The sequence below is a fragment of the Pelophylax lessonae genome, assembly GCF_965119305.1.
Source record: "Pelophylax lessonae genome assembly, chromosome: 8".
Lineage (NCBI taxonomy): Eukaryota > Metazoa > Chordata > Amphibia > Anura > Ranidae > Pelophylax > Pelophylax lessonae.
Window position 1 is genome coordinate 274,281,064 of NC_138775.1, and position 15,438 is coordinate 274,296,501.

Genomic DNA, 15,438 nt, shown 5'->3' on the forward strand with positions numbered 1-15,438 from the left:
TGGTAAACTGTGTTAGTTTTAATGGGAAACACAGGTTCTATATACACTGAATGTTGACTGCAGCAAATCCAGGTAGAATGGCATATTTTTTTGCAGACATTTGTAGAGCTGCATACATTCATAAACCTCATTTTGTTATTAAATCAAATAGAATTCATTTTCCAAAATGTCCAGATATATTTAGCACATGGCAGTTGGTCAGCAAATATACTCACACCAGCCTCACGCACACACTACTGGATGCTGTCAATCAGTGCAAGAAAATTCCAGCAGGGGGCGAGCTTGTCCCATAAAAAATAAAATTACCTGACTTGCAGGCATATGGTTGGATTTACTAAAGGTGAAGCTAGTAAAGTGAATGTTAGTAAATAATGTGTAAACGTGTTTCCTGCATCTGGGTAAAATAATGTTCTGGCAAACCCTGTTTTGTAATTTTGCCTTGTATAGGATTATTTAAAGTAAACACAGGTCCAATCAATATACTAAGCCCCCGTTCACACTAAGGCGACCTGTGAGGCGACCTGGTCGCCTTCCATAGGGAAGCTGTGGACCCGTTCTAATAGGAGCGACACAAGTCGCTCCGACCTAGAAAAAGGGTCCGGAGCTTCTTTGGGGTGACCCGGAGGCGACCGCCATAGACTTCAAAAGTAGCGTCCCTGCAATGTGAACCGGCGCTCAGAATCACTTTGGAATGTGAACATTCAGTTTGTTTAGGCTCCAGGACGTTCCAAAAAGTATTTCTGGACATTGGATTGCTGGCAGGAAAACTCTGCTTTAAAAACGCGCTTTCAACAGCGGTTTTTAATCACGTTTTTGAGCGTTTGTCAGCGTTTTTGGATGTTTTTTTTTTTTTTTTCTTTTAAATTACACCAGGTTACATTCAGCTCTGCAATGTAAAAAAAATTCTGAACGCTGATAAAAGCATTCATATGAGTTTTTAACCACTTCTGGACCGGAAGATTTTCCCCCTTAATGATCAGGTCATATTTTGCGATTCAGCACTGCGTTATTTTAACAGACAATTGCGCTGTCATGCGACGCTGTACCCAAATAAAATTGATGTCCTTTTTTTTCCCCACAAATAGAGCCTTCTTTTGATGGTATTTTATCACCTGTGCAATTTTATTTTTTGTGCTATGAACAAAAAAAGAGCGACAATTCTGAAATTCTGAAAAAAAAAAAAACAAAACAATATTTTTCACATTCTGCTATATAACATTCTCCCAAAAAAATTAAAAATCAAGATTTTTTAACATTTTAGGCCAATTTGTTTTCTGCTACATATTTTTAGTAAAAAAATCGCAATAAGCATATTTTGATTGGTTTGCGCAAAAGTTATCGCGTCTACAAACTACGGGACAGAGTTATGTCATTTTTTTGTTTTTTTTTCTTCTTCTTTACTAGTAATGGCGGCGATCTGCGATTTTTTTGCGGGACTGCGACATTGCGGCGGACAGATCGGACCCCTAACTGATATTTTTGACACTTTTGGGGGGACCAGTGACATTACTACAGTAATCAGTGCTAAAAATATGCACTGTTACTGTAATAATGACATTGACAGGGAAGGGGTTAACCCTGTGGGTGATCAAGGGGTCAAATGTGAGCCTAGGGGAGTGATTCTAACTGTGGGGGGTGGGGCTTTTGGAATGACCATAGAGACCTTTGATCCCATATAGAAGGATCAGAGGGGCTATATGGTCATTCCAGGGAGAAGAACGGTCAGATGTGTTTACAACAGCTGACCGTTCTTCTCTCTCAGCGGGGAACGATCGCGGGTGCCTGGCGGTAATCGGAGCCACCTGACCCGTGCATCGGCTTCCCTGTTGCCGACAGAGGGCGGGAGCGCGCTGCCGGCGGCGCACGCTCGCCCCCTAGCTCCCCGACCGACATAGCCCTAGGTCGGTTTGCCTGCGGGAGCCACACTGCCGTGGTAAATACACGGCATGTGGTCGGCAACCAGTTAAAAAATGCCCAAACTCACAAATTGTAAGTTTATCAGCTTAAGTGCCGGTTCACACATTAGCGATGCGGGAACCCTGGGAATCCACTGTGGGTTCTCGCATCGCATTCAAATCGCAGGCAGTTCACACTGCCATATGTGAATCACTGGGGGTGTCAATACAAAGTTAACGGCACCCCCAGATCAGTTCGCATATCTCAGTGTGTGCTGTCAGTTCGGACATAAATCGGATCGCAAAGGTATGAACCACCATGCGATCCGATTCTGCTGCTGACCCAAAAAAGGGTCCCGTGCGTGTTCTGTCTGAATGCAATGCAAATTCAGCCATACAATCTGTATGGCTAAATTTGCTTCGCACAGACGTCTCATGTGATGTTTAGAGCAGTGCGATGAGAATCACATGCGATATCTGGCATCGCACGAATGTGAACCGGGACTTACTGTGCATGAGGCCATAGTTAAACGCACTTTTCAAAGTGAACATGCAGATTGTTCAGTGAACAGCCTCTACTCCACCTACAAATTGGCTTCTCCTTGAAAACAATGCATTCTCTATGTGGCTATCTTATCTCAGCGAACAAAAGAAGCAAGACTGATTGTAGCGGCAAATATCAAAGTCTTTACATTATAGACGGTTACAAAAATTGGTACACTGCATAGCCATAGCAATGGCTATGCAAAAGCCATGCTGGTGTGACGATCTCTCTTGCTGTGCTGTTGTATTCTGGCACAGCAGGATGTCCCCCCCCCCCCTGGCCAGAATACACTGATCAACGGTCGCAGCCATTGGCTGTGAGTGCTGATCAGATGCTGGTTTTACCTTCGACAAAAGCCAGTTGTTAAACCAGCTTCTGTAGGACAGACTGCTGTACACAGCAATGGAAAGCTGGCCGATTCCTGCTGAACCAGCCGATTTCAGACAGTGTGTACCCAGCTTAAGATTTACCAAAACTGTGTGCCATGACCTACCTAAACTATCCAAACAGTTTGTATCTAATCAGTGGACTCATGTACAATATAGTTGTTCATAGATCTTAGGCTCGGTTCACACTGGGACAGCTTCAAAGTCGCCCGACTCTGAAGCTGCCCCGTACAGCGTGACTTCAGCACGGCTTCTTTAATAGAAGTCAGTACAAGCCGCTCCAAAGTTACCTCCAAGTAGTGCAGAAACCTCTTGCTTAGTCGAGTGACTTGAGTCGCTCCGATTAGAAAAGTTCCATTGCACTGAATGGAGCACGACCTGTCCGGGACTAAGTCGACTGACAACTCGCCCCAGTGTGAAATGAGACTAAGGCCCCTTTCACACTTGTGTGACTTCAAAGTCACACGATTTTACACCGGTTTTACTCAGACTTTTTTTTGCCACGATTTTGACGTGATTTTGATGCGAGTTTGACTGGGCTTGAACGTCTTTGGACCTCAAAACGCATCGAAATCGTGCCAAAGTAGTTCAGAGACTACTTTGAAGTCGGTTCGACTTCAAGTCGCACAGATATGAATGGTACTCATTGGAAATGATGGAGAACGACTTGTCATGCAATTTTGCAGTCCCAAATCACATTACAAGTCGCACAAGTGTGAAAGGGGCCTAAAGGAGATTGTACTGTCAGATTGTAACAATTACTGTATGTTAAGCCTAAAGCTATCCATACAGTGCCACAGATGACAGATGTATAAACGTAATAATAATAACAATGAATTTATTTTGTATTACAACAACAGGCAAAATATTACAAATGTGGACAGAGTCTCTCTGAGCATTGATGATGAATTGATAAAATCCGATGTGAAAGTGATTACACCCAGAGAGAAGACACGCGGGGCTCACATTGAGGTAAACACAGGGACATCATTTATATTGTATCTTACAGTATGTCATCATGTTTCCCTTTTGGTCCTGAGATTCACTGAGCAGATTAGTGACCATATACATAATAAGTCAGGTTGGGAAAAGACATAAGTCCATCTAGTTCAACCAATAAAAGGGAAAAAAATAAATAAAAAAAAACCATACAATCTTTTACCCACAGTCGATCCAGAGGAAGGCAAATTTATTCCAGCAGGGAGAAAAGTTCCTTCCTGATTCCAGAGAGGCATTCAAATATTCCCTGCATCAACTTTGCATATAAATATTAGTAATAGGGATAGACCGATATGGTTTCTTTCAGGGCCCATACCGATATTTTGGTCACAACCTATCGGCCGATATTTTGTACATATAAAGTTTTGAAAAATAAAGACAATTTTTGACACAAATCTGGTACTGAACATGTTAATTTTTTGTTTAATGCTTAATGGCTGGCTTGCTGGTACCCTGTGGTGAGTGACTGGCTGGCACCCTGTGGTGGGTGGGTGGCTGACTGTCTGGCACCCTGTGGTGGATGGCTGGCTGGCACAGGGGCTGTGGGTGGCTGGCTGGTACAGTACCTGTGGGTGGCTGGCTGGTACAGTGCCTGTGGCTGGCAGGTACAGGGCCTGTGGGTGGCTGGCTGGTACAGGGCCTGTGGATGTGGGTGGCTGGCTTGCACCGGGCTGCTGTGGGTGGGTGTATAGCTGTGCCGATAAACGGTCTATCCCTAATTATTACTCAGTTATATTATTTACACCTAGGAAATAATCCAGGTCTTGTTTAAAGCAATCTACTGAGCTCGCCAGAACCAGCTCTTGAGGGTATCTATGCAACAATCTCACAGCTCTTCCTGTGAAGAAGCCTTACCATATTTGGAGATTAAATCTCTTTTCCTCCAAACGTAAAGAGTGCCCCATTGTCCTCTGTGATGACTTTAAAGTGAATAATTCATCACCAAGTTCACTATGTAGAGATTTAAAAAGTGCAGCGCTAATATAAAATGAACAAACTAAATGTCAATATATTGAACATATCCATACAAAGTTCCTGAAGAAAAGCGAATGGAATAAGTCTCATATGAAAACTAAAGTCCATATGTGAAAGTGTTTAGTCAAATAATTCCAAAAATAAATTTAATCTGTGTTGGATAAACATAGTGAATCAAAAATACCTTGAATTCCTGAAGATATATTGTATACAGAAAATATAACAAAAAGTTCAAATAAATCTGTAGCAAATTGAAGAAGATGTAGATATCTTGCCCTCCGTTATGGTGGTAGATAAGTGCGCTTACCAGAATAAGTGGACTAACGTTAACCTACGGTATGCAAGTCAATTGGGCTAAAAAGTTGATATGGAATGACTCTGAAGAAGGTGTCGTCAGGCCTTATTTCCTGGATATATAATCTTCAAGGAGGTAAGGGAGAAGGAGTCCCTTATCCAGACCGGATTGTTGTTAGCAGCAAAAAAAAAGAAAGATATATATATATAGTGTGATACCGCTAACAACAATGTATCACATAGGTGCATGCATATATCTCCCAAACACCAGGCAAAAGTGTGGGATGATGTGTATATTGGGATAAAAAACATTCACAAAAATCAATTAAACAAAGTGTTGTGCAATAATTAAATCAACCCGTCACCAGGTATGAAAGTTTAAGATGTGCATTTACCAGAAATAATAAATTATATAACTCAATAACATATATATAGCAGCCAAACGGAATCATTCGTCCAAGGAAGATGTTAAATCCACCAACGAATCCTTACCCTTAGGATCCCATCACCATGGAAAAGGTACCCTGTGTGTGTGCTTACCAGATGGCGTGAGCCTAAAATAAAACAGATTTTATAGATATCATCCACATGCAACCGGTTGAACGTCCGAGAAGAGAAAAATCAGCCAGATAAGTGGTATTCAATCACCAAAATAAAATAAAAACTAGATACTCTTACCAAAAATGGTAGACCTGTATTACCATACAGCAGACAGGTCAGTAAAGCATAAAGCATAGCAGGTAAAAACATGGATTCCTCTAAGTAGCCATTCATAGGGAATGTGCAGAAGACTTCACAGATACAGATGGATGTAGAATGATGAACTCCGCATTCAATGACCATGTAAGAAAGCCAAACAGAAGTACATAGTGTAAAACTGCTTTGATACGTTTATTGAAAAAAAAGGACATGTGAAAAATCTGTCTTACTTCCGCCTTCCCATCCAAGATGGCGGCGGCGTGAGTTTCAGCCTCGTTCTGATTAGACTTGGACACTTCCAGTTTGCTACAGGAAGTGGGGTATAGAGATGTGCACCCTTAGTGGTGTGAAACCAAGAGAAGAGATGGACATTTCTCTGATACGGGCATCACAAAAAAATGTATTGTAATGCACGAAAATGTGGGAATAACTTCTTGCATGATATTAAATACCCATAAGAAAAGGATATATAACGATCGGCATGCTAGTTCCGGTTCCGGTAAAACCGTGGCCGGGAATTATATTTATCATCCTGAGATTTATAACAATCTATCAGGAATTATTGATAAAGACATCAAAAGGTTGATTATTATTATGGAAAAAACCACAGAGGATTTGTATTAACCTAAGTAGTTGCCAAAAGGTTATATATATATATATATATATATATATATATATACTGTATATCATACCGCTTAATGTGTATATTTGGGAATTAAAAAAAAAACAAAAAGTATATTTTAAAAAAACCCCTCAATCCGCAGTATTGTAATAAAACATTATGATATAAAATATATATGGCAATATATTTCAAATAACGGGTGTGTTTGTAGCACAAGATAGTAAATGGAGGTACCGCATCCCTAATCTGTATATAATCTATACTGGGAAAGATATCCCAAAGAGTGAAACCAACAACTAAACCTGAGGTGTGCAGGTAAGTGCTGGGGTACAGAGAAAAAAAGAGAGAGAGAAAGAAAAAAAGTAAGAAAAGGGAGAGAAAAAAAGATGGGAGAAAGGAAGCAGGGGAAAGGAGAGGGGTGGGAAAAGCAAGGTGGGGAAAATAAAAGAAAAAGAACTAGAAAGGGGAACTGGAAGGGACAAGAATGGGGAAAGGTGAGACAGAGAACTGTAAGATAAAGAAGAATAGGAAGAGAAATGGGAGGGCTGGTGGGACTTTTAAGGTACCAGATAATTCAAAATAATAAAGACATAATTAAAAACTAGAAAAGTTTATTGACATAACATCTTTAAAACCAAAGACCAACAGTGTAACATAGATACAACATATATATATATTTTGACATATACAAATGCAAAAAAAGCAAATACATAAAACATGAGGCTGTAAATGAATGATAAGGATGAATGCGTCCAATGATGAACATCAGACCAGTCCCGACATGTTTCACGGGCAACAATGCTCCGTTTCTTCAGGGGAATGAGAATATATCAATATATCAATCTATAATGCCTGTATGATACAACAACAGTAAACATAGGTTATTGGATCAAATGCATATATGTATAACAACAAATATAAGTTGCATGCCACCATAAAGTATCGAGATGCATCCGAGACCACCACCAAGGACAGACCCACTCGTGGACCAGTTGGATAGAAGCGCTCCCCAAGAAAAACGTCTCACCCGCGGATGTGGAGGGGCATATGAAGCAGGATAAAGATATAGGCTGAAAAAACCTTCACCATCAAAAAAAATGGAAGAAAGTAAAAGGAAAACTATATATTCGGCTGGTATATGTACCTCATTTGATGTATATGATAGACCCGTTTGTATAGTCAGAATAAAACAGGGTTAAAAACAGGAGGGCTCAGGTTTGGCGGCCATGTTGGAACCAACACGCAGGGCAATGAACTGTTAAAGTGAAAAATGCAAAAAACGTATGCCTATGATTAGGAGTCTGTAGAGTGACTCTCCGATAAGTAAATGGAAAAAAGGGGGGGCAAAGGGAGACAAAAGAGCAAAAAAAGGAGGGGCTTTACCTGCAAAGTAATAGATGGATAAGTGGGCCCTTTTAAGTACGGGTTGGTAACTCGGAGTCCGATATGAAGTCCAGATACTGGGTTTATGTGCTGTTGTCGCTGGGTCAAGAAAAGCCAGCCATTAAGCAGTTCTTTAAAAACATTGTCGGAGGGGTAAAAAGATTCAAGAATTAATGAATCGTTCTGTCACCAAGTGACAAAGAAACAATGTGCTACACAATTCTTACCTGCGTGGGACCGCCATATCAAACAACGCCAACTCCTGACTGAATGAGGCATCGAATCCCGCTTGATATGGCCCTCAACCCGACGCCACGCTGCGCATGACGTCATACGCAACGTGGGCGGGTCAGGTCCTCAACTGTGCGCGCCTCCAGGGAGGCGCATGCGCAGTGTCGCTCTTAATGGGCCACAACAGGCAGCCCAGAGCGGCCACAACAGCGCCGAACGAAAGGAGACTTCCGGCCAGCGGTGTGTGAGAGGACCACACATCCGCTGAGACGTCTGGGGAGCGCACCACCCAGTGGTCGGAGGGGAAATGACGGAGGTGGACAAGGCTCAGATGCAAATCAACAACTCAAAAGGGGCCGTAGCATGCACAAAAAACATTTCACCAATTATAAAGGCAAGAAAAAAGTGTAACAAAAGACACCAATTTAGCGAGTATATAGAAAATGGAATTCCAATCACAACAGTAAACTGCGGTTGTAAAAAGAACCAGTAGGGAACATGGAGATCCGTCGTGGTTTCTACATATTGAAACCCCTATTATGGAATACAAGGATTTCCAATATAGGGGAAACAAGAATCCATAAACAAATAAGAAGTATCATAATTCTAAATGCTACAGCACTAAAGGATATAGAATCTCGGAGAGACATCAAAGAAAAAACATTTTTTATAATATAAAGAAGAGCACAGCAGCGGTATTTCCAAATAGTTGGAACAGCTGACTGACTTACCATTTGCCAGAATCGCAGTTGGGATGTCGCAGGAAGTGGATGGTCCGGGAACATGCTGTGGGCAAAGTGGAGGCATGGATGCCCAAAAGGTCACATGGATCGGGCTCAAGGATATTTTCAAAAGGGGGGAAGGGGGGCTTTTTTAACCCAAAAATGGCTTATAAGTCAGGACCTCATTTATCCCGGGAGGTGTAGTAGCCTCTAAGGATTCTATCCAAAAGGATTCTCTTTGTAGGATTCGTTTGTCCCAATTTCCCCCGCGGGGGTCCTGGGGAATCACTTCCAAAGCAAAAAACGAAACCATGGAATTATCATACTTGTGGCGAAAAGCTATATGGCGTGTGACGCTCGTTTGTATGGTACCTCCCTCAGAGTGATAGATGTGGTCATCTATACGTTTGCTGAATTTCCTGATGGTCTTGCCGACATAAAATGCCCCACAGCGACAACTCATAAGGTATATAACCCCTTGAGTGTCACAGTCGGCGTAATGTCTAGATTGAAACCATTTCCCATTGGGTAGGCGGATACCTGTTCCAACTTTTACCCAAGGGCATTTATCACAGGAACCACACCGATATGTACCTTTTGGGGAACCTGCACTGGTAGAATGTTTGATATAATGACTTTTAGTCAGGCAGTCCCTGAGGGACATTGATCGCCTGAATACCAGACTCGGTCTGGCACTCAGATATTTGTGGAGGGTAAGGTCTTGGGTAAGGATCGGCCAGTGACGTTTCAGGATATTTCGCAAAACGTCTTCATGTGCAGAGTACGTGGTGATAAATCTAACACTTTTATCATCTTTTTTTGAGGTGGTTTTGTATAACAATTCGGCTCTCGAATAGTTATTGGCTCTATTGTAAGCCTTCCTGAGAAGCGTCTTGGAATATCCTCTGGCAAGGAGTCGCTCACGAAGCAGGCCAGCTTGGACACGAAACTTGGCCTCAGCGGAACAGTTCCTACGGAGCCCTAGATATTGAGCATACGGGATACTTGCGATCAAGGGGGCGGGATGGGCACTTGCTGCGCTAAGAATGGTGTTACCCGCACTAGGTTTGCGGTAAAGATCAGTGTCAATGAGGCCATCCGGGGAGAGGCTGATGTTCAGGTCAAGGAACGAGATAAGATGCCTATCAAATGTATAAGTAAATTTGAGGTTTAGATTATTGTTGTCAATAGCTTTCAAAAAAAGTAAAAGTTCATCAACTGTACCTGTCCAGATGATCAATAGATCATCAATAAATCTGTACCAAATTAAAATGTAAGGCATCCATTGTTCCATTCCTTCATCAGAGAAGATCAGCCTCTCCCAGGCGCCCAGATATAAGTTGGCATAGGAGGGAGCGCAGCAAGTGCCCATAGCTACCCCCTGGACCTGCAAGTAAGTTTGTTCCAAAAAGGTGAAGTAATTTCTCGTGAGAATAAATCTTAGCAATCGAAGGACAAAGTCCATCAAAGGCCAAGTCTTGTAGTCCTGTTCTTTGAGGAAGGATTCGGCCATCCGGATGCCCTGGTCGTGCGGGATACTGGAGTATAATGCTTCAATGTCGATGGCTACAAGCAGGGCATCCGGAGGGACCTGAATCTCCTCAAGGTGTTTCAAAAGATCGGTAGTATCCCTGATGTAAGAAGGGAGTGCAAGAACATGGGGAAGTAAGAAAGAGTCCACAAATTTGCTGGCGTGCTCCGTGAGCGACCCGTTGCCAGAGACAATGGGCCTACCAGGCGGGTGCACAAGACTTTTGTGCACCTTGGGTAAGGTATAAAAGGTGGGGGTTTTAGGGTGTTTGTTGGACAGAAAATTATAGGTGTCCCTGTCTATGAGGCCCTGGGAAAAGGCCTCAAAACACAGGGACCTATATTCACATATGAAGTCCTTAATGCAATCAGACTCAATGGGAAGATACCATTCGCGATTGCATAAGACTTCTAAACACATTGTTTCGTACTGGGGGGGAGACATGACAACTATGTTGCCCCCTTTGTCTGATTGTTTTATAAGGATGTCTTTATTTTTTTGGAGTGAGGTTAGAGCTAAAGCCTGGTCTTTAGTAAGGTTTCTAGGAATGGTGGGCAAAGAAGTAATTTTTAAATCTTTGGACACCCGTTGAACGAACGTCCAAATGTTGGCATTGTTGGATAAATCTGGAAATTTTTCTGATTTAGGTTTGAAAACCTTTTTTGGTGGATATGAGGGAATAGGAAAAGAAGGGGTTTCAGTCGGTGAATCAATCGAATCAATGATGGACATAACTTCAGTGTTGCCTTCTTCATATAGCAAGACTAGGTCTTTGATGGCCCTGCTCTCGGCCATGGTAAAGTGCCTGGTCTGTTCAGCTAGTTGTTTTTCTAAATTTTTTTGTTTCCTATCTTCATCAAACATAAACTTAAAAGTAAGATTTCTTGCAAAAAGATGCAAATCTTTTATAGTTTCAGAGGTATCAATAGCCCTAGAGGGGCAAAAGCCTAAACCCAGACCAAGCACTTGTTCCTGGGCAGGAGTCAGGTCAATTGAGGCTAGGTTAATGATGTTCAGTTTATTCGACGAATTAGTGTGTATGTTGAGGTTATTTAGGTTGTTTTGGGTTTCACATACATGTTTAGGTTGCCCTGTTTGGTGTTCCTGGGTGTTTGGGGAGTGGGTAATTCTAAAAAACCGTCATCCGAAGTGGCGGATGCGGAATCACTGGTGTTTAAAGGAAGTGACGTGTTTCTGGCTAATACTTTCTGTAGTGTGGGAGCTATGTTGGGTAAATTCGTGGATGTGTTTAGATTGGCAAGGGTGTCAGGTTTTTTCTTATTTTGACTCGAGGGTAAAGTGGGAGAAGGACCAGCACTGCCTCGTCCTCGTTTCTGGGCCTTGGTGCGTTTATTGGAGACTGGTGGACCTGAACGTGATGCTCGTGATTTGTGCGAAAGGGAACTAGCCATGCTAGAGTCAGATTCTAGGTTGTCATCTGTGGTTTCAGCGTGATTAATATTGCGTGTTTGATGTGTGCGTGTGGGACGGGTTCTAGAATTCCACTTGTAAGCGTAGCCTTCATTGAAGGCTTGTTTGTCTTTTTGAAATTTGAGTTGTTTTTTATGAATAATTTCTTTATTCATGGCCTCTAGTTTGACCTTCACTTCTGCCCAGGCTGGGGCAAAGTTAGGGGCCCCAAAAAACCTGTTTATATTTGGTGTTCATTTGGTCTATTTCAGTGTCTAATGCTGTCATGTCCACCTTGTACTGGACAACAAGTGATTTCATTAAGTCTTGACTGCATGTATTTAGTATGCTCTCCCATTCTTTCTTAAAAGTCTCTGATGGATCTCTCAGAGTAGGGAGGGTATGTATCCTAAGACCCTGAGGACTGATGTTCTCATCAATGTACTTAAGGAAGTATTCTATGTGCCAGTAAAGATGTGATTTACGCTTTAGTAAATTAAACATTTTACCTAAGTAAGTCCCAAGGTCTTCCTCTGTTTTGGTATGAGACCCACATGTGGATTGTATATCTTCCATGAAGCCGGTCCATGCTGTACCTAGCAAATCCATGCCTGTGCCCACAATTCCAGACCACCCGACCACCAGCGACTCCACAGATAGCGAAGCTGAAAAAAGACACGGCTACTCCGAAAAGTATGTGTCACGAAAAACAAAAAATAAAATTACTGTCTCTCCGAGATATTGATAAAGGGCTGAGCATATAAAGATACAATAAATCTATATAGAGATTATTATAGAAAAATCCATTTATACAAACACTTGGCTGAAAGCCAGAAAACAAAAGCGCCCTCAGGTGTGTTATCCACCTAGAATTATTTCAAATAACGGGTGTGTTTGTAGCACAAGATAGTAAATGGAGGTACCGCATCCCTAATCTGTATATAATCTATACTGGGAAAGATATCCCAAAGAGTGAAACCAACAACTAAACCTGAGGTGTGCAGGTAAGTGCTGGGGTACAGAGAAAAAAAGAGAGAGAGAAAGAAAAAAAGTAAGAAAAGGGAGAGAAAAAAAGATGGGAGAAAGGAAGCAGGGGAAAGGAGAGGGGTGGGAAAAGCAAGGTGGGGAAAATAAAAGAAAAAGAACTAGAAAGGGGAACTGGAAGGGACAAGAATGGGGAAAGGTGAGACAGAGAACTGTAAGATAAAGAAGAATAGGAAGAGAAATGGGAGGGCTGGTGGGACTTTTAAGGTACCAGATAATTCAAAATAATAAAGACATAATTAAAAACTAGAAAAGTTTATTGACATAACATCTTTAAAACCAAAGACCAACAGTGTAACATAGATACAACATATATATATATTTTGACATATACAAATGCAAAAAAAGCAAATACATAAAACATGAGGCTGTAAATGAATGATAAGGATGAATGCGTCCAATGATGAACATCAGACCAGTCCCGACATGTTTCACGGGCAACAATGCTCCGTTTCTTCAGGGGAATGAGAATATATCAATATATCAATCTATAATGCCTGTATGATACAACAACAGTAAACATAGGTTATTGGATCAAATGCATATATGTATAACAACAAATATAAGTTGCATGCCACCATAAAGTATCGAGATGCATCCGAGACCACCACCAAGGACAGACCCACTCGTGGACCAGTTGGATAGAAGCGCTCCCCAAGAAAAACGTCTCACCCGCGGATGTGGAGGGGCATATGAAGCAGGATAAAGATATAGGCTGAAAAAACCTTCACCATCAAGAAAAATGGAAGCAAGTAAAAGGAAAACTATATATTCGGCTGGTATATGTACCTCATTTGATGTATATGATAGACCCGTTTGTATAGTCAGAATAAAACAGGGTTAAAAACAGGAGGGCTCAGGTTTGGCGGCCATGTTGGAACCAACACGCAGGGCAATGAACTGTTAAAGTGAAAAATGCAAAAAACGTATGCCTATGATTAGGAGTCTGTAGAGTGACTCTCCGATAAGTAAATGGAAAAAAGGGGGGGCAAAGGGAGACAAAAGAGCAAAAAAAGGAGGGGCTTTACCTGCAAAGTAATAGATGGATAAGTGGGCCCTTTTAAGTACGGGTTGGTAACTCGGAGTCCGATATGGAGTCCAGATACTGGGTTTATGTGCTGTTGTCGCTGGGTCAAGAAAAGCCAGCCATTAAGCAGTTCTTTAAAAACATTGTCGGAGGGGTAAAAAGATTCAAGAATTAATGAATCGTTCTGTCACCAAGTGACAAAGAAACAATGTGCTACACAATTCTTACCTGCGTGGGACCGCCATATCAAACAACGCCAACTCCTGACTGAATGAGGCATCGAGTCCCGCTTGATATGGCCCTCAACCCGACGCCACGCTGCGCATGACGTCATACGCAACGTGGGCGGGTCAGGTCCTCAACTGTGCGCGCCTCCAGGGAGGCGCATGCGCAGTGTCGCTCTTAATGGGCCACAACAGGCAGCCCAGAGCGGCCACAACAGCGCCGAACGAAAGGAGACTTCCGGCCAGCGGTGTGTGAGAGGACCACACATCCGCTGAGACATCTGGGGAGCGCACCACCCAGTGGTCGGAGGGGAAATGACGGAGGTGGACAAGGCTCAGATGCAAATCAACAACTCAAAAGGGGCCGTAGCATGCACAAAAAACATTTCACCAATTATAAAGGCAAGAAAAAAGTGTAACAAAAGACACCAATTTAGCGAGTATATAGAAAATGGAATTCCAATCACAACAGTAAACTGCGGTTGTAAAAAGAACCAGTAGGGAACATGGAGATCCGTCGTGGTTTCTACATATTGAAACCCCTATTATGGAATACAAGGATTTCCAATATAGGGGAAACAAGAATCCATAAACAAATAAGAAGTATCATAATTCTAAATGCTACAGCACTAAAGGATATAGAATCTCGGAGAGACATCAAAGAAAAAACATTTTTTATAATATAAAGAAGAGCACAGCAGCGGTATTTCCAAATAGTTGGAACAGCTGACTGACTTACCATTTGCCAGAATCGCAGTCGGGATGTCGCAGGAAGTGGATGGTCCGGGAACATGCTGTGGGCAAAGTGGAGGCATGGATGCCCAAAAGGTCACATGGATCGGGCTCAAGGATATTTTCAAAAGGGGGGAAGGGGGGCTTTTTTAACCCAAAAATGGCTTATAAGTCAGGACCTCATTTATCCCGGGAGGTGTAGTAGCCTCTAAGGATTCTATCCAAAAGGATTCTCTTTGTAGGATTCGTTTGTCCCAATTTCCCCCGCGGGGGTCCTGGGGAATCACTTCCAAAGCAAAAAACGAAACCATGGAATTATCATACTTGTGGCGAAAAGCTATATGGCGTGTGACGCTCGTTTGTATGGTACCTCCCTCAGAGTGATAGATGTGGTCATCTATACGTTTGCTGAATTTCCTGATGGTCTTGCCGACATAAAATGCCCCACAGCGACAACTCATAAGGTATATAACCCCTTGAGTGTCACAGTCGGCGTAATGTCTAGATTGAAACCATTTCCCATTGGGTAGGCGGATACCTGTTCCAACTTTTACCCAAGGGCATTTATCACAGGAACCACACCGATATGTACCTTTTGGGGAACCTGCACTGGTAGAATGTTTGATATAATGACTTTTAGTCAGGCAGTCCCTGAGGGACATTGATCGCCTGAATACCAGACTCGGTCTGGCACTCAGATATTTGTGGAGGGTAAGGTCT

The 15,438-nt window shown here is 42.3% G+C and overlaps 1 protein-coding gene across 1 annotated transcript in view; it reads left to right on the forward strand.

Moving 5' to 3' along the window:
• Positions 1-3,632: 3,632 nt before the first annotated feature.
• LOC309562247 (uncharacterized protein) overlaps positions 3,633-15,438 on the forward strand; it is a gene marked incomplete at both ends in the record, with an annotated part of 37,879 nt that continues 26,073 nt past the window's right edge. Inside the window, one exon of the mRNA XM_082266367.1 lies at positions 3,633-3,797. Coding sequence (XP_082122493.1) covers positions 3,633-3,797 — 165 coding nt within the window. The remainder of the gene's footprint in view (positions 3,798-15,438) is intronic.